Raw genomic sequence first — 20520 nt, forward strand, 5'->3', positions numbered from 1 at the left:
AAGTGTAAATAGTTGCAAAACTAGTTTAATTGGGCATATGGATGCTTCTTTCCTTCTTTCCTTCTTTCTTTCTTTCTTTCCTTCTTTCCTTCTTTCCTTCCTTCCTTCCTTCCTTCTTTCCTTCCTTCCTTCCTTCCTTCTTTCCTTCCTTCCTTCCTTCCTTCCTTCCTTCCTTCCTTCCTTCCTTCCTTCCCTTCCTTCCTTCCTTCCTTCCTTCCTTCCTTCCTTCCTTCCTTCCTTCCTTCCTTCCTTCCTTCCTTCCTTCCTTCTTTCTTTCTTCTTCTTTCTTTCTTTCTTTCTTTCTTCTTTCTTTCTTTCTTTCTTTCTTTCTTTCTTTCTTTCTTTCTTTCTTTTCCTTCCTTCCTTCCTTCCTTCCTTCCTTCCTTCCCTTCCTTCCTTCCTTCCTTCCTTCCTTCCTTCCTTCCTTCCTTCCTTCCTTTCTTTCTTCTTTCTTCTTCTTTCTTTCTTTCTTTCTTTCTTTCTTTCTTTCTTTCTTTCTTTCTTTCTTTCTTTCTTTCTTTCTTTCTTTCTTTCTTTCTTTCTTTTTCTTTCTTTCTTAGGCTGGGTTAAGTGACTTGCCCAGGATCACACAGCTAGGAAGTGTTAAGTGTCTGAGACCAGATTGAACTCAGGTCCTCCTGAATTCAAGGGCCAGTGCTCTATCCACTGTGTACCTAGCTGCCCCCATATGGATGCTTAATAATTAACTTCATTCAAAAATAATAATAAGAAGAAAAGAGTGGAATTTTTGTTATCTGTCAGTCAATAATGTGAGCCAGCTGCTAAAAATATGATTGAGATCTTAGGCTATTATGGCAGCAGCATCATGTCCAGAGCAGAAAGTGGACTGAAGCAACCACTTTCAAATCTGGGAGCCACCTTTTCAGAAGTACAGTGAGAGAGCAGAACATGTCCAGAGAAGGGCAACCAGGATAGTAAAGGGGTCTTAAACCATATCATCTGTTTTGTTGAAAAAGCAAGGGATATTTAGCCTGGTGGGGAGACTTTATCTTAAGGATTTAATCTTAAATTTTATCTTATTTTTAATCCTTAAAGATAAAGCATTTATCTTTATCTCTTATCTATGTAAGAGGGAGTAGATTGTTCTGCTGGGTCCCACAAAATAGAATTAGGAGCAATAAGGATAAGTTACAAAAGCAAATCTCCAATTCAGTATAGTTACAAACTTTTTAACAGTTGTTCTGTGATAGAATGGACTCTCTTATAAGATAGGGAGCTCCCTTTATTCCAAGTATGGAAGCACAGGAGATTGCTGCTTTGGGTGAGACTTGAAAGCAAGATTTTGGGCAATCAAGATAATGAGAAATGCTTCTAAACAGTGAGACCATCATTTGTAACGGCTAATCTGCCTATATATTTATTTATTTATATTTATATTTCTCTTTTATATTTATTTACATTTATCTAATATTTATCTAATTTCAGTTTCTCAGGACACTTATCTTGTTGACATATGGTTTCAGATCTCATCCATTTCCTACACAAAGATGTAGCAGGAGGCTATGTGGAAGCTGTGTTGGGAGGCCAGGCCCAGTTTGAATGTGAAACATCGGAGGCCCATGTGAAAGTGTGTTGGTATAAGGATGGCACTGAACTCAGTCGTTCCCTAGCGCCTCTCCCAAGAAGACAAGGGAACAAAACACCGGCTGGTGGTGGGCATGGTCACCAGGCAGGATGAGGGCACATATGCTTGCAGAGTTGGTGAAGACACACTAGAATTCAAGCTCAAGGTGTCTGGTGAGTAGTGGAAAAGGAGGGAGCAATTTGGGTGAGAGAGTGGGCCCTGAGTATTGCATGCAAGTGGTTATTATAATAATGCATTAGGAGCTGGCTCATAGGAAAGAGTCCTATTGTCTTTGGTCTTTCTTTCCCTTCCTTTCTCTATTCTTAACTCTTCTCTTCTGCTTTAATTTTCTGCCAGTGTTTTCCTCTATTTCTCCTACTCTTCTGTACTCTTTCCTCCTTTCCTAGTTCTTGTTCACAGATTCTTATTCTTTAGTATATCCCATTCTGGTGCTTATCATCATTTCCATCATCACTACTCCCATCATCATCACTATCACTACCATCAGCATCACCTCCTAGAAGTCTTTTTAAAATCTTATAATATGGCAGTAAAATAGGCATGATAAAGAGAGCCAAACACAGAGCTTGCCCTTATCCTTAGGGGAACTCAAAATTTGAGATAGACATACTGATTTTGATATGTTGGGGATCACAGAATTTGATTAATCACTTAATTTTATTTTTAATGGTATTTTATTTTTCCAAATACATGCAAAAATAGTTTTCAACATTCACCTTTGCAAAATCTTGTGTTCAAAAATTTTCTCCCTCTCTTTCTCTCTTCTCAAGACAGCAAGCAATCTGATATAAGTTAAACAAATCACTTAATTTTGTAAACTTAGCTCTCAAGACTATTTTATCTCAGACATATTTTTGCTAGCATTTTGGTATACTGCTATCACAGAACCAGTTATGTCATTATTATCCGACCAGCCATGATTATACTATAGATAGTTGCCTTTCTGATCTGATCTGATTTTGTTATAAAAATAAAATGCCTCTTCCTTATAATGTGGTAAAAGGTTAACTTGGGGAACCCCTGATCAGTAGACTACTATTTTAATATAATGGGGTGGTTATGAGTAGAACTTCTGATCAATTAATTACATGTCCCATTCTTTTTGAGGAGATTATAGAGTTTGAAACTTTGTCAGAAAGGGGTACCTCTCATGGAGTTGTCTAATTGTAATAAAACTGTAAGTCCTGATTGGTCCCTTGAAGTCCCTTTGTTTTTTTTTTTTTTTTTAAGGAGTCTTGTTTTTATTGTACTGGTACATACTTAGTTCAAGAAAATCAAAGAACAAATCAACAAGACATACCTTAGAAAATATTGCTCAACAGGAACCAAACTTAGTTCCTAAAGTAAGATTCACTTACCCATTTGTAAATATATTCTTTTTATCATGATATGTAGTTTTCAGTGGTATGCATGTCCCAGATCTAATATTTATATAAATTTTATTATAACACTCAAATGAGACAATAGTTTTTATATAAATTCTATGTTACTTAACATTACATTTCCAGTGGGAATCGTTTTCCTTTCAGTGCAGATACATAATTAACTGCTCATTTAAAAACAATTTTATTGAGAAATTACATTAACAATATGCAAGAGGTAGCAGACCTTAGCTTCAGTAATATTTACTTATGTAAAAGTTCTTGGAGTTCTTTTATCTTGTGTTTCTCTTGTAGTATGAGGGTGGACTTCCAATTGAATTGTAAAAGGCTTAGTCTCTTTTTAGAGTCCTTTACTTCTGAGACTCTTTGCCAGGGTATTCTCTTCCTTGGATTTCCAACAAGGTGAGGAGAGGGTTAGAGTTTATGTCTTCCAGCAAGTATTCAGAGCTTTATATCCAGCTCCAGGAGAAGTGCCTCTTTCTGACAAAAATAGCATATATCCTGAAACTTTCCTAATCACCACCCTGCAATGTTAAAATAGCAAAGTCTAACAACAGTACAGAAAATATAATTTAAATAAACATACCCATGGAGCAAGATTTAAAGAAATCAAACTCAAATTGATAAAGGCATGATTCAGTACTTTTTTTCCTCACTATATTTAAACAGAACAGTTTAATTTTACCCTGATTCTCCTCTTTCTCCCTATTCCTTCAGGTTTCAGTGAAATATTTCTTTCCATATCAACCAAAATGCTATCCGTGGGATTTACAGTTAGAATACTTCTAAACTTTTTCCTAGCTACCATGATGCAACAACTCAATTGGGTAAATAGAACTGTTGTCACTCCAAAAAAATTGCAAATGTCAGCCACAAGAATTCCAAGGCAGTTAGATAGCTTAGTTGAGTGGGTTCTAGGAGCTGGCTGACACTAGCTAGCTGTGTGACCCTTAGCAAATCACTTCATTTCTTCCTGTATTAGTTTTCCTCATCTCTATAATGGGGATAATATTCCCAGGGTTTTTGTGAGGATCCAATGAGATATTTGTCAAGTGCTTTTCAAACCTTAAAGCTTTATACACATTTTTAGCTACTATATTTATACAGCTAATTAATAAGCTAGCCTGGAAATTACTCTTGTAATTTCTGTGGGCTGTCCTGTTCTCCCTTGTCCCCTGCTTCTCTCCCCATAAATGACTAAATCTGTCTTTTGTGTTAGTTTTCTATCTGACAAGTTTCTCTGCCAGGTGACTTTTTTCTCCAAAGGAGAAAGTAATTTTATTCAATTTAATAATTGATTTGAAAATTAAATTTGAAAAAAATTGTTCATTTAAAGGAAGGAGAAATCTTCCCATTTTCAATGGGAATCTAACTACTATCTCTGATAGTTCATGGAGTAATCTCTCTCCCACACAGAATTTGGAGTTTCAGAAGCTTGACATTTGATCCCAAACTGCTTTTCAGAAAGAAAAAAATCAACTAGAAACCAAACCCAACCAAACTTGAACAGAATCTTAAATATACAGAAAGGGCTTTTAAATATGGGATGGCATTTCCCATCCTCCTCCCCCATTGAAGGCAACATTGACAGCTCTCTCAAGCCCTCAGAGTGAGTCACCAGGGCCCTTGGTTCTTAATTCCTCAGACTCCCAGACCCAAGACTGCAATTTCCAGCTCATCCACCTTTTCTATAGTCAGCTCTGTTTTTTGGTCCATTCCACCTGTTACTTTGTGTCATCAAAAGTCTTTTCCCAGGACAGCTGAGAAGGCCCTAGAGGGAATCAGAAAAGAGAAACCATTAGAAACATGATCCTATCAGCTGACTGACCTGTCACCTTGGAGCCAGGCTTGGGGGTGAATTGGAAGGTTGGGAGGGTAGGATTGAAATAGAAGGAACTTGACAGGACTGTTTTTTTTAAAGGTAAATGGAGAGCAGCTGTTTTCAATCTCCATGGGAGTCTCAACAAAGAGAAAAAGGGCTTAGGATATAGCAAAAGACTGAGGTTAGACTTGACTTGAAAAAGGGCTTCCTGGTAGAGGAGAATTTTAAGGAGAAGTGGAGGTGATGGAGGAAGACTGTCAGAGAATTTTAACTGGAGATGAAATAAACAATAAGCTTCCTCATTCTCCATCAGAATATGTTGATTGATTAAATATATTATTATTAACATAGAGGCAAGAAGATGAGCTAGGTGACTTTAGGAGGTTCCTTCTAGTAAGGGTGATGATGGATCAGATGATCCATTTAAAAGAAGACTCAATTCTCTTGCTGTCTGGCTCAGGAGGAAAAGGTTGTAAAGGTGTTTTCCATTCAATTTGATTTAATTATTTCTATTCAGTTTGACACATGATAAATGTTTATATAAAGAGCACTGTGATATATATTGGGCAAGCAGCAAGTGCTGAAAAAAAAAATCAAATAATCCCTGACCTGATGGAGCTTGGGTCTAAAGGGAGATAAGGATACAACATATATGCAAGTAAGGATGGTTTGAGGTAGACTACGAAAAATACAGAACAACTGACAGAATCAGAATTCCAAAAGATTAAAACAGGCTAGAATGATGATCTCAATCTGATGAAATAAAAATGACTGGAATAAATGCAAAGTTCTTCACCCAGGGTCCAAAAAGTCACTTGGATCAATATAGAATGATAGAAATATGGCTAAAAAGTGGTTTAAAAGAAAAAGACTTGAGTGTCTGAATGACCAGCATGATATGATGTGACGTGACATGACATAATATAATGTACATAATATGTTATGAGATGACATATATCGTACCATAACATAGACTCAGTACTCAAGTGAGTGTGAGACATCAGCTAAATAGCAAATGCCATCTTGGGCTGCATTGACATAAGGCCATGGGATCATAGATTTAGAATTGGGAAAGACCTTGGAATTATTGACAACAACAAACTCCAGGTCAAAAGTTCTATCCATTACACTCTTGATCCCCATCACTGGAGTCTATGTCAAAGATGATTCACAACTGAACAGAAAAAGTCTCCCAGTCAAGTAGACTTCCCTCTTTTTGCTTTGAGACAATAAGGGTTAAGTAACTTGATCAGACTCACACAGCTATTAAGTGTCTGAGGTTGAATTTTGAACCCTGGTCCTCCTGACTCCAGGGCTGGTGCTCGATCTTCTGCACCACCATGTGCTGAATTGGAATTTGAACTGGAATCCTCTCACTCCAAATCTGTGGGATCTATGTCTTCTGCAGCCTCCCATTCTCAAGTTATAGTTATTTATAGTTTTAGTGATTTAAGTTGAATTAACTTTATTTCCCTAATAAACACATTGCTGGATGGTTGTGTTTAGTTCTGGGCACCACATTTTATTTTGTTTATTTTGAATGAAGAAAAAAGTATTTATTAAGCATGAAAGTTTATTTATTAAACTTTATTTACAATTATTAAAATAATTTGTTTTTGGTTGATTATAAAATGATCATTATTATTTATAATAACATTATAATGCTTTTTATTATTACAAAGGAAATAGAGATAGGCAATATATTAGGAAGGACAATGGTTTGATATAATAATAATACCTAGCATTTATATAGTACATTCTCAGGAGGTAGTTCTTATGATTATCATCATTTTGCAGATGAGGAAACTGAGATAGAGAGATTAAGACAGGTAGCTAGTGTCTGAAGCTCCATTTGAATTCAGGTCTTCCTGACTGCATACCTATCACTTAATCCATAGTTTTGGCTTTCTTTTATAATGTAGAGATGGAAGAGCCCTGAGAGAGGGTTTAAATTAATTCCTTTGTTTTGGAGGAGGAAAAGGAAGCCAGAGAAGTTAGAACTTTCCTGTGATCATTCAGTAGACAATTTAGAAGAATATGAGGGAAACCACTGGAAACTGAGCTAGGCTTATCCCAGCACCTGGCACTTAGTCGGTGCTTCATAAAGATTTATTGACTTACTGACTGACTGAGGCGCAGAACGTTTGATGAGTGGAATAAGAGTTGAAGACACTGGTAGAAGTTTGAAGATGCTGACTATGGTGGCTGTTTTAGGATTTCCTTTTCCTATTGTGTGTGCTGGAGAGGGAAGTGTCTTGGGGTATTTGTCTTGGTCCAGTCTGTTGATCCTGAGTCCTCACCCTCATGTCGTGGGATGAGGAATAAGTGATAAAGAAGCTTTGAAATCAGATCCAGCCTGGTTCTGATTATCTACATGGTGCCCGCTGGGCTTGCTCTGGCTCCCTATCCTAAAGAATGAGGCTGGAGCCACTGCCCCACCTAACTGTCCCAGCTACTGTGATTTAACAGCTTCATCCAGAGACTGGGAATGATGGTCTAGCTGTGAGAACCACCTCTGGACCTTTCTATAGCAATGACACCTTCTTCCTTTCCTCCCATAGATAAAGCAGTGAAGTTCATCAACAAGCCATCATCACCCCCTGAAGTGATTGTCAGCCCTGGGGGGCAGCTGGAGCTGGCCTGTGAGGTGTCTGAGGCTGGTGGCACTGTAGTGTGGAAAAGGGAGCAGAAAGAAGTGAGGAAAGACCAGAGGACCGAGATCCACGCGGAAGGCACTCGGCGGACCCTCATTCTGCACCGGGTGACCCAGAGTGACCAGGGCACCTACAGTTGCTATGCTGGGGATGACCATATCACTTTCAACGTCCGGGTGCAAGGTAAGAGGGGGACACAAGAGTCCTGGTTGTTGCTCTTCCTTTTCTCCTAGAAAAGGATCAATCAATCAATTAATTGATAAGCATTGATTAAACCTTTATTCTGTACTAGAGGTAGATGGTCCAATAAGAGCTATCCTTGAAGCCAAGCTCATCTCTGGTACATACTGGCTGTGAGATCCTGAGCCAATCGCCTAACCTCTCAGTACCCTGGACAGCTCTCTGAGGATTAAGGTTCTGAACCTCATTGGTAGAGGGAGTTTCCTCACTTGAGCTCTTAAGCCAACAAAATCAAATCAAAGATCAAAGGAATGAATTTTTTGTAAATGCTATAGTCTTACTAATCACAGGTGCAGTTCCTGCTACTCTCCCCTCACTATGTGCCAGGTTCTGAGGATACGATAAAAAAAAAAATCGTTCCTGCCTTCAAGAAGCTTCCATTCTAATGAAAGGTTCTACAGACAGTACTCGTTTGGGGCACAGGGATCCTACTCATGGCGAAACTTCTTTTTAATCAGGATTTTCTCAGCTTGTTGTCTTCCTGGCCCAAATCATTCCAGGGACTAAAAGTAAGATTACTGAGAGTAATTAAGCAGGCAGTGGGTAAATAAGCATGTGAATAGACACGAGTAGCTGTGGAGTAGGCTGAATATTAAATTCCTCTGCAGAGTCTGATGTCTTTCCTGTTCCTGGAATCTCATTGAGCCAATAACTTCAGCAGAATATGCTTCCTTCTCACCCCTCAAACCAATGAAAGCCCAATCTGAATGGGGGGGAAAGAATAAAGGAAAGGGATTCCTTCCAGACCCAGTATTTGAGGAGTCCTTTTGGACTATTTGTTCATGCATAGCTATTTAAAATCCTTCAAGCATGGTTCTAGTGCTGCCTCTGATCCCCTTTCATTTGTCTCTTTCCTCTCTGAATTTGTTTCCTCATCTACAGAATTATTGTTGGACTAGCAAGTTGCTAAGTTTCCTTCTGGATCCGACATTTTATGCTCTAGGATCTAAGATTTCTTCCATTTCTGACAATTCTATGTGTTAAATTAAGGTTCTTTCTATACCTAAGTCTGTTTACATTAAGTCCTTCTCTATCTGTATGATTCTTACAATTTATTGAGATCAAAATGAATGTAATTGTTCCTGTGGATACAACAGGAATGTCCAAAGACATAAGGAAGAGGTGATGAGTACTAAAAACATTATAACATTTTAGAGAGACAGAGATAGGAGGCTCAAGCTTCTTTATTTTCCCCTTTCCTATTCTTGAGAAGAGTTTAGGAGTGGGAATTGTCTGGGGAACAATCTGCTGGATCTTATTGGAAAAGGACAAGAAACAAGAATGATGTAGGGGGAAGAGGACAGGTAGAAATCTGAATTTTACCTGGTTTCAGGACATTTAGTGATGTTGCCTTTTTTTCTTTTCCAACCCCTCATCATCTTCAAGAACCTTCATCAGTATTTGCCAAGGAGCAGCAGGCACAGAATAAGGTGCAGGTGGTGTCTGGGGAAAGTGCCACCCTGAGCTGTGAGATGGCTCAGAACCAGACGGAGGTGACCTGGTACAAGGATGGGAAGAAACTCAGCTCAAGCCAGAGGATTCATCTGGATGTCAAGGGCAAGAGCCGGCAGCTGGTGGTGAAGCAGGTGGGGAAAGCAGATGCTGGAGAGTACACCTGTGAGGCCGGGGGCCAGAAGGTCACCTTCCACCTCAGCATCAAAGGTAAGTGGCCTTTCGGAGTAAGGGGGAATTTCATAATGCAACGCATTGCTAATGGCAGCAGTGAGTGATGGATAATCTGGAAACTCCAACTGCTCATTGGATGACAGCTCTGGGACCACCACTAGGCTCAACACTCCCATTTTATAGGTGAAGAAAGAGAGTTTGAGAAAAGTGCCTTGCCCAAGACCACACAGCTAGAAAGTATTAAAAGCAGAATTTGAATTCAGGTCCTCCTGATTCCAAACTCAGCATTGTGTCCATTTCCCCATGGAGCTATGTCTTCATCCTGTGTACCTCTTTTACCTTTCCCAACCAAGGCATTTAACCCTTTATTAACACAGCCAGCAGCCTCTCTTCCCCTTTCATGTCAAGCAAATAAGGAAGATAGTACTGAGAATCTTTGTTTTATGGAACACATTCAAGCAAAGTTGGATTCAGTCTATGAGAATGGAACTAATTTTCTTATTGCCTCCTATTATAGAATCAAATGTGTTCCCACTACAATTTTTAAAACTCCTATCTATTCATTTGAAACTTTCCATGTAGAAGGAATTAAAACAATATATAATCTTGTGTCACATTGTCTTTGTATGTCCAAGAACTAGTACCTTTCCTGCACATAGTAGGTGTTTAGTACACAATTTGTTCTTTTGATTGATTCATTCTGGATGTCCATTCTGCCCATTCTGGAGAGGATCTTAGACAGCGGTCCTCAAACTTTTTAAATAGGGGGCCAGTTCACTGTCCCTCAGACTGTGGGAGGGCCGGACTATAGTAAACACAAAACCTCACACAGTCTCCGCCTCTCAGTCCATTGGCCATAACCTGGGGGCTGCATAAACATCCTCAGCGGGCTGCATCTGGCCCACGGGCCATAGTTTGAGAACCCCTGATCTTAGAGATCATCTGGCCAAATTCTTTCCTTTCACAAACCAGAAAATTGAAGCAGTGAGGTGGTACAGTGGATAGAACACTGGACCTGGAGTCAGGGAAACCCAAGTTCAAATCTGGTCTCAGACATTTATTTAAATGTATGATCCTGAGCAAGTTGCTTTGCCCCATTTTCCTCATCTATAAAATGGGGAATAGAACCTACCTTCCAGGGTGATTGTGAGTATAAACTGAGATAATATTTATAAAGTTCTTTGTAAACCCTTAAAGCACCGTATAAATGCTAACCATTACAATTATCATCATAATGAATCATTCCTATTAGCCTCTTATTTTTTTAAAACATTTTTAGAATTTTGGGCATAGTTCTGACTCTGAGATTCTCCCTTTCTTTTATCCAGCCCTTAAAAATTCTTCCACATTAGGGCTCCCTCTGATCCCACAATTGTAGTCTGCAGAACTCATTTTTCTTCTTTTATCTAGAGACTGACAGCAGGCTTATAGTCTCACATTTCAGCAGGACGTACCTTATTATATATTATGGTCTGAAAACTAATCTCCACAACTTTGGTTTCTGTGAAATAAATTAGGATCCTTGATGCTGTTTCATCCCTTTCACAGAATCTGTGGCTGTGTTTGCCAAGGAGCAGCAGACTCAGAGCAAGGTAGAGGCCGTGGCCGGCAGCAGCGCCACCCTGAGCTGCGAGCTGGCCCAGGCCCAGACGGAGGTGACCTGGTACAAGGATGGGAAGAAGCTGAGCTCCAGCCAGAAGATGCATGTGGAGGCCAAGGGACGGAGCCGGCAGCTGGTGGTGCAGCAGGTGGGGAAGGAGGATTCTGGGGAATACACCTGTGAAGCCGGGGGCCAGAAGGTCACCTTCCATCTGGATGTCAAAGGTCAGCCACCTTTGGGAGAGGGAATGGAGTAATATCTTCTGATTCAAGGTGTGTGTGTGTGTGTGTGTGTGTGTGTGTGTGTGTGTGTGTGTGTGTGTGTAGTTCTACACTAAGATTTTTAGAATATTCTATGTATCTTCTAACTACCACATTTCTGCACACACTTTTACCTATCATATTTCTTTAATTTGTCAAAGCTTAAAACTGCACTAAGACTTCTAAAACACCCTATTTATTTTGTGTGAGAAAATCTAATAATCAAAAAAGACAGATATGGTAAAGAGATTTTGGTTGAAAATCTGTGGGGACAGAAGTAGGAGTATTTTTGTCTTCAGAGTATTTTGTCTTTCAGAGACCACATAGACATAAGGAGATATAGATAAAGAACTGGCAAGCAACCAAAAGTCTGGCACAGAGAGAGGCATGTTATGGGAGTTATTCAGTTATCCGTACAGTAATGGGTTTCCTTCTCTGCTAGAAGAAAAGCCAATCATTTATTGGAAATTTTTTTATTTCAGAGGTAGAAGAACCACAAGGGGTAACTATTCTTGTTCTAACTGAAGTAGAAATGAAGAGAAACTTTGGGGAAAGTGAACTTTCCCTCTGAGAGTTTATGAAAGAGTGGGAGAGAAGCTGGGCAAAATGTGAACTCTAGACTTTAGGAGAATAGATTTCAAAGGGTTCAGAGAAAGCATGCCATGATTAAAATGCTATAGGAAAAGTCAGCCTGGAGGGATGAGAAGCATTCAGGACCAAAATTCTGAACACACACTAGAGATGAAGAAGAAGAGGGAAATTATCAGTCAGTCATTAAGCATTTATTGTATATTTGTACAATAATTATTTATGCAATAACATCTACTATATACCAGTCACTATGCTTCACTGAAAAGGTTAATGTGGATGCCCAGGGAAATCTCCAACCACCTTAGGTGATAAAAACCTTTATATGAATGAAGGAGGCAAAGACTTGTAATAAAGGATGACTAGAGGATATTACTGTAAGAACTATGTGTTAAACTATGTGTTAAAGCTCACAATGAATATTTTTTAATTTATAATTTTTATTTTCAGTTCCAAATTCTTTACTTTCCTCTACTTCCTTCCCTACCCATTGAGAAGGCAAGAAATATGATACTTATTATAGCATGAAGAAATACTTATTACAGTATTATACTATGAAGTAATATTTCCATATTAGCCATGTTGAAAATGGAGCAAGAAAAAGTGGATAAAAATGTGCTTCATTTTGCATTCAGTTCATCATCTGTCTCCCTGGGGGTAAATAGCATTTACTCACAATGAGTTAAATAAAGCTGATGAGGAACACTAAGAACAAAATAAAGTACTTTTTGTATTTTTTAGTTGCTCTGTGGAAAAGAAGAGACTTGATGGGGGGGTAATAACTGACAACAGAGAAAAGGCAGAACAGATAAAATCTTATTTTGATTCTCTTTTCTCTGCCAAGGAAACTGTACTTTGAAATGGAAAGGACAGAGCAAAAGTTGTTAATAAAAAATAATAAATAATCGAATAAGTAAAATTTTATAAAAATCTAAATAGGCAGAGAGAGTGCATATGTCTGTCTTTAATGAGTTCAAACCACCTGGATCAGATGAAATATTTTTTCTGGTACTTGAAACACCTGGCAGATATGATTGTTAAGCTGCCATTAATGAAATTTGAAAAGCTGTGGGAAACAGAGATGGAGAAAGAATAGAGAAGGGCAAATGGGATTTCAGCAAAACATTTGATAAAGTGTCTCTTGATAGTCTGTATAAAAGATGGAGAGATATGAGTTAGGTATTAATATAAGAAATGGAGACAAACCTGGCTGAATGGCCGGATCTGAAGAGTAGCCAGTATTGGTTGATTATCACTTTGGCAGGAAATATCTAGTGGATTTCCCCAGGGATCTGTGGTTGGCTCTAAACTGCTTATTTTTATTTATGACTTATGTAAAAGCACTGATAGCATGTTTATACAATTTACAAATAAAATCTGGGAAAGATAGTGAACACACAAGATGACAAAGTCAGGTTTCAAAAAGATTTTGATAGGCTAGAATCATGGGCTAAATCTAGTACATCTTTAAATGTAAAAACCTTATCCTTGGGTTCAAAAAGACAAATCCACAAGAACAAGATTGGGGAAGCATGGGAGATGGAGATGAGAGAAAAGTTTAGGAGAAAAACGATTTAGGGATTTTGATGGACTGAGAGCCCATTAGGAGTCAGTCACTGTTGACTGATGGTAGCTAAGAAAGCTAAATCAATCTTGGGCTGTGTTAAGAGCAATGCATCTCTCAAGAATAAGGATGTAATATTCTTTCTGCCCTGCTCTGGTCAGACTATCCTGGAATATTGCATTCAGTCCAAGGTATCACATTTTAGGAATTATAAAATTAGAAGAAATCCATAAGAAAAAACTAGAATAGTGACTTCTATATGAAAATGGTGGGAGGACCTGGGGATATTCAGCTTGGAAAAGAGAAAAATCTAGAGGAGTCTTTCCCTCATTGTCTTTGACTATTTGCAAGGTACTCAAGTGAAAGAAGAATTAGACTTGTTCATTTGAGCCCAGAGGGTATAGAACTAGAGATAAAGAATATAAGCTGCAAAGAGATAGGGTTTGCACAAAAAACAAGGTCCTGAGCACTAGTTATCCAAAAGTGGAAGTGCCATCTTGGGAGAGTGTGGGTTTTTCCTCATTGGAGGTCTTCAAGTAAAGATGGGGTGACTACTTCTTGGTTATGTTTTTTAGCTCTCAGTTGTAGTCTCTGAAATTCTGTCATTCTGTGGTTTATAGCTCTGGATTTCTTCTTGTCCTCATCCTACCAGCCTTAGGAGATTCTCCTGCCGAGGGAATCCCCCTGATCCTACTCGTAGAATTTCTACAACTGGGCTCTTCCTTTTTCATGTAAATATTCATTGTCTGATAGAGCAGGGCTGCAGTACCACGGACCCAAGGTGTCACTCAGGGCATTCTGGCCTGATTATGATTTCTAAAAATTTCCATTTCCGTAAAGTGAACCAGTTTCCTGTGTGGTTGGGTTCTGGACCCTTATGCTCATCCTTTTTCCAGAGAGCGTGGCAGTCTTTGCCAAGGGGCAGCAGACAAAGAACGAAGTTCAGGCCATGGCCGGCGGTAGTGCCATCCTAAGCTGTGAGGTGGCCGTGGCTCAGACAGAGGTGACCTGGTACAAGGATGGGAAGAAACTGAGCCACAGCCAGAAAATATGTTTGGAATCCAAGGACCGGGGCCGGCAGCTGGTGGTGCAGCACGTGGGGAAGGAGGATTCTGGGGAATACACCTGTGAGGCCGGGGGCCAGAAGGTCACCTTCCGTCTAGATGTCAAAGGTCAGTAAACTGAGTAGAGGATGAAAATGAAAATGTCTTCTGATTCAGAGGGTGCATGTATGCATGTGCGTGTGTGTGTGTAAGAGAGAGAGAGAGAGAGAGAGGGAGGGAGGGAGGGAGAAGGAGAGAAAGGGAGAGAGAGAGAAAGAAAGAGAGACAGAAAGAGAGAAAGAGAGACAGAGACAGAGAGACAGAGACAGAGAGAGAGAGAGAGAGAGAGAGAGAGAGAGAGAGAGAGAGAGAGAAAGAGAGAGAGAGAGAGAGAGTGAGAGAGAAGGAAAGAAAGAGAGAGAGAGAGAAAGAGACAGAAACAGAATGAGAAAGAGACAGAGATAGAGACCCATACACAGAGAAACACAGAGACAGACAGAGGCAGAGACACAGGGGGGAGGGGGGAGATTTTTTTTTTAATTTTATTTTTTTATTAATTTTTATAATTATAACATTTTCTTTGACAGTACATATGCATAGGTAATTTTTTTTTACAACATTATCCCTTGTACTCCCTTCTGTTCTGAAATTTTCCCCTCCTTCCCTCCTCCCCCTCCCCAAGATGGCAGGCATTCCCATACATATTAAATATTTTATAGTATATCCTAGGTACAATATATATGTGCAGAACTGAATTTTGTTGTTGTTGTTGCAAAGGAAGGATTGTATTAGGAAGGTAAAAATAATCTGGGAAGAAAAACAAAACAAAACAAAACAATGCTCACAGTTTACACTCATTTCCCAGTGTTCCTTTTCTGGATGTAGCTGATTCTGTCCATCATTGATCAATTGGAATTGGATTAGCTCTTCTCTTTGTCGAAGATATCCACTTCCATCAGAATATATCCTCGTACATTGTTGTTGAAGTGTATAATGATCACGGGGGGGGGGGGGGAAGAGAGAGAGGGAAAGAAAGAGAGAGAGAGAGATAAGGAAAAAGAGACAGGGACATAGAGAAAGATAGAGACAGAAACAGAGTGAGAAAGAGACAGAGATAGAGACAGAGAAAGGGAAAGAGAGAGAAAAAGAGAGGTGAGGGGAGAGGCAGACAGACGGACAGATAGATAGACAGACAGAGATAGCTGCTGTGAGGACATTCAGAGGCTCCTTGAGCCTGGCCATCTGGTTGGCACAACACCTTGCCAGGCATTCAGTCTCTTGGAAACATCCCTGCTTCCTTCCACCCCTCCCCACCAGAGCCCTGCCTCTGGCCTTGGTATCCCCAGTCTTTCTCTGCCATTATCTAGAAATCCTTGATGTCATGGCTGTGGAAAGGTGAGGAGAAGAAGCCATAAGCCAAATGAGGATTTATTCTAGAGTCAAGTTGAATAAACCAGAAAAATTTAGCAAAAGAGCCTTTTGGCTTTGTGGAACTGATGTGCACAAGCAAAAATGGAGTCATCCTGTAAAGTCTGTCAAGTTGTTTGCTGTCTCCCATTAGAAAAGCAGATTGTGTTGCCACACCCCAAACAACAACAGTCCTGAGTCCACTGTGTTCTAGCTTTTAATAAGGAATGGTGACGGTGTTCTGTTCTGCAGCATGCTGGGTATTATAGAATGACAGTGATGTTTTGCCTACCAACAGTAGTCATAGATTCATAGAATGTCAGAGCTGTAAGGGACCCTGTGTTAGTGAATCTTGAGAGAGCTTAAGTGCCCAGGATCACACAGCTAGTAAGTGTCTGAGGCTGGATTTGAACTCCAGGCCCTTCAATCTAGGCCCTCTGGCCACTTAGACACTTATAATGTAGCACATAGGACCTCCAACCCGCAAAGGAGGAAACAGTAACTATCTCCTGGCAGTTTGCCATTTTCTTTTGGTGTTTCTTAGAGGGTTATGGAGCCTTCTCCCCAACTTCTTTACATCTCCCACATTAGCAGGTTCCCCTGATTTGGCTCTGTGCCTTCTAGAGCTCACCTCTTCCTTCTTTTATGAGAACAACAACGTTGTCTGAGGGAGCAGAATCGCAGTCTCGCACTCTGGCAGAGATTACGGACTCCAACCCAAACCACTGACCTCCAAAACTTTGCCTTCTGAGAAATGACACAGCGGCTCTCGTGTGTTTTGACTTTAATGTATCTTCCCTTCCCCAGAGCCCCCAGTGGTGTTTGCCAAGGAGCAGCAGACACAGAACAAGGTGGAGGCCGTGGCCGGCAGCAGCGCCACCCTGAGCTGCGAGCTGGCCCAGGCCCAGACAGAGGTGACCTGGTACAAGGATGGGAAGAAGCTGAGCCCCAGCCAGAAGATGCACGTGGAGGCCAAGGGCCGGAGCCGGCAGCTGGTGGTGCAGCAGGCAGGGAAGGAGGATTCTGGGGAGTACACCTGTGAGGCTGGGGGCCAGAAGGTCACCTTCCGTCTGGACATCAAAGGTCAGCTGCTCTGGGTGTGTGTGTGTGTGTGTGTGTGTGTGTGTGTGTGTGTGTGTGTAACTATACTTGGAACTTATTCTATGCAATTCTTTGGTCTTCCATTTTTGTGAAGTGAAGAATTTGGACTGTAAACTTCTCAAATCTCAGTTTCCTTTTCTCTAAAATGGGGATATTAATAACATCTGCCTCATAGAGTTGTGAAAATCAAATGACATAACGTACACGAAGCATTTTGCAAATATCAAAATGCTATATAATTGTTAGTTACTATCATTATTATCTCTAAGGTCCTTCCCAGCTCAAAATTCCTATCGTCACCTTGGACCCAATATCTCATTGACTCTGGGCTCAAATCAACCAGGTCTAATCCTAAAGGCATAATCAAAAGAGACTCAGTTTCTTTCTTTGGCTCATCATGTCCCCACCCCAGAGTTTCACTGCAGGAAAGTTTCCAAAATGAAGGTTGTGTTTAGATTTCCCCAAATATGGAGAACAGGGCTCCTGACGGCCCCAAGGTACATAATATAGATGCTGTCTTTGGGAAAACAGCAATCCATGTAAAGATCCAGAAACAAAGCTTTCATGTAGCCCATCAGCTGCTCCTCTAAAGGTAAGCACTGTGCAGGACTGATGGACAGCCAACAGAATGTCCCAGGCCAAGCCTCGCAGGGTCATTGGGTTCAGAGTGAATGTTAATAGCAGTTGTTTCTATTTTGGTCAGAAACCCCGAGGATCTTCGCCTTCCAGATTGATTTTTTTTTTTGACTAGGTAAATAAGACCATTCATTGCCTCATTTCTAGCTATAATCACTGATTGGGCATTTCCTCAAATTGAGATCTGTTAAAGACCTTAGCTTAAAAAGACCAAGCTCTTCCACTGCATCCATGGCCAACTCCAGTCTTCCTGATTTTTCTCTGGCCACTGGACCCAGATGGCTTCAAAGGAAAAAAATGAGATTGGCAATTTTGCACAGTCCTCCCTCATTTCAGTCCAATTAACTTGCCCTTCATGGTGTCACTTCCCTGATGCCATGAGAAAGAAGAGCAAATAACAACTTGAGCTCAGAATTCTGGAAATTGTAGTTGCTCTTGGAACAATCCCATCCTTGAGGATGGTGCTGCCCAAGAAATCTCCCTTCTCTCTCTAAATAGATTAGGGTCAAAGTGCCTAGGGTATTAAAAACATCTCTCTTCTGTAGAAAAGTTTGGGGTTCACAAACATTGTCCTGGTATCTCCTGAATCTCATTCTGCCTTATGCTCTATGATGTGTCACCATTAATAGCCTGGGGAGGGGAAAAGGGAGGACAAGGAAAAGAGAGAATCTTTCCCTCATTTCCTTAATGTACATTGCATTCACCCTGACATAATTAAGTCATTTTGGTTCTTTTTTAGAGCCAACCAACCAACCAATCAACAAAAAAAGCAGGACCTCATCACCCCAGACTGACTATTGCAGCAATGTTTTAGTCTACTTGCCTTAGGTCTCTTCCTTCAGCTCATCCTCTATTCATCTGACAAAGCAATCTTCCTAAAGCTCAAGTTCTATCATGTTATTTCCTTACTTAATAAACTCCAGAGGGTCCTAAGGACCTTCATTCCCATTTGGCTTTTCAAGCCCCTCACAACCTGACCCCTTCCTAAATTTCCTGCCTTCCTCACTCTAGTCCCTCCCCTTCGTTTAATCTATAATACATCCAGTGACACTATACTCAAATACAAATTTCATCTTCAACTCTGTGCTTTATCACTGGCTGCATCTCTGACTCCTGTGTGTTTTGTCTTCTTTTTTCCAGAATCTGTGGTAGTGTTTGCCAAGGAGCAGCAGACTCAGAGCAAGGTGGAGACCATGGCTGGTAGCAGCACCACCCTGAGCTGCGAGCTGGCCCAGGCCCAGACGGAGGTGACCTGGTACAAGGATGGGAAGAAGCTGAGCCCCAGCCAGAAGGTGCACGTGGAGGCCAAGGGCCGGAGTCGGCAGCTGGTGGTGCAGCAGGCGGGGAAGGCAGATGCTGGAGAGTACACCTGTGAGGCTGGGGGCCAGAAAGTCACCTTCCATCTGGATGTCAAAGGTCAGCTGCTTTCTGAATTGGGAAAATCATGCTACTTTCTCTTCTAGGGTGTGTATGTGCGTGTGTGTGTGTGTGTGTGTGTGTGTGTTTGTGTGTATGTGAGCTAGAAGGTTTAATTATATCCTAGAAACTCTGGGATTGCTAAATGTCCCTTCACTCTATAGTTTTTCTACCTATGCCCTTATGGTACAATGAAAAGAACACACTGTATTTATAATCAGAGTATGTAAGTTCAAATCTCAGCCCTGCTTCTTATTGCATCTATAACTTTGGGCAAGATCTGCCATTTGTCTGGACCTTAGACTTCAGTTTCCTCATTTGTACAATAAAAGAGTCAGATGAGGTCATCTTTAATGTTCTTTTTGGCTCTACATCCTTGGAACTCTTGTCAATAAAAGCCAAATCCAGATGCACAATTGCTATAGTGTTCATGCAAAGAAAATCAGGAAAGCAAAAGTATGTGCATAATTTTCTTCATCAATCCATTAACAAATGGTTTTTAGATGCCTACTATGTTCCAGAAATCATGCTAGATATTAGAAAGACAGAAACAATTCCTGTCCTTTACTTACTCTCTGCCAAAGGAGGCCTATATATATAAAATTACATACAAGGGGCAGCTAGGTGGCGCAGTGGATAGAGCACCAGCCCTGAAGTCGGGAGGATCTGAGTTCAAATGTGGTCTCAGACACTTAACATGTCCTAGCTGTGTGACCCTGGGCAAGTCACTTAACCCCAATTGCCTCCGCAAAAATAAAATAAAATAAAATCATATACAAATATTAAAAAGATAGATATGAGAGAATTGGAGTAGGGGGAGCAAAGGTACTAGTAGTTTTGGGGAGGCATCAGAAAAACTTCACATAGAAGGTAAGGATTGAACTGAATTTTCAAAGTAGGGGATTTTAAGAAACAAGAATGAGGAGGGAGAGCCTTTCCAGGTTTGAGGGGATAGAGACCCAGTTAAAATGCATGAGGATAAGAGATAACTATAGAATGGATGAAGGGAAATATTATAGAAAAGTGGGGAGGGGGAAGAACTGCAGGCAGGAGAATGCAGGAGGCAGCTCAAGTTGGTTTTGAAAGTCAGTATTAAAATTTCAAAATGAGTGCTTATATTTTGGAAATTGAAAGTTGCTACAAATCAAGATTTAATTTATTGTTTTGTTGATTTAAAAAATTGATGGAAAAAATGATAATAATACAGATTATATCAAAAGTTGTATCATTTCTTTCCCCAGAAAATCCATCTGTGTTTTAAGCACACGAGGCTTTGAATGCCAGAAGAATTTGTATTTTATTTCAGAGATAATAGGGAGCCACAGGAGTTTATTAAGTAGAGGAGTGACCTGGCCAGGCTTTTGCTTCAAGAAAATCATTTTCAGAGGTGTAAAAAGTATGAATTCAAAATAGGGTCTCTGTCAGAGGTGATGATGGACCAGGTTTGGTGTCTTTGGGAGCAGAAAGGAGGAATGGGAGAGATCATTTAAAGTTAAAATCAGTGCAACTGATTGGATATGTGGAAAAGATGGGTTCAAGGAATGTTGGGGGCTTTCTGTATATCCAACTTTCCAG

The 20520-nt window shown here is 40.3% G+C and overlaps 1 protein-coding gene across 1 annotated transcript in view; it reads left to right on the forward strand.

Moving 5' to 3' along the window:
* OBSCN (obscurin, cytoskeletal calmodulin and titin-interacting RhoGEF) overlaps positions 1–20520 on the forward strand; it is a 318398-nt gene that overhangs the window by 38446 nt on the left and 259432 nt on the right. Inside the window, 8 exon segments of the mRNA XM_074282618.1 lie at positions 1485–1630; positions 1632–1758; positions 7372–7647; positions 9091–9366; positions 10879–11154; positions 14239–14514; positions 16600–16875; positions 18670–18945. Coding sequence (XP_074138719.1) covers positions 1485–1630; positions 1632–1758; positions 7372–7647; positions 9091–9366; positions 10879–11154; positions 14239–14514; positions 16600–16875; positions 18670–18945 — 1929 coding nt within the window.

The sequence above is a fragment of the Sminthopsis crassicaudata genome, chromosome 1 (assembly GCF_048593235.1).
Source record: "Sminthopsis crassicaudata isolate SCR6 chromosome 1, ASM4859323v1, whole genome shotgun sequence".
In the NCBI taxonomy this organism is placed as follows: domain Eukaryota; kingdom Metazoa; phylum Chordata; class Mammalia; order Dasyuromorphia; family Dasyuridae; genus Sminthopsis; species Sminthopsis crassicaudata.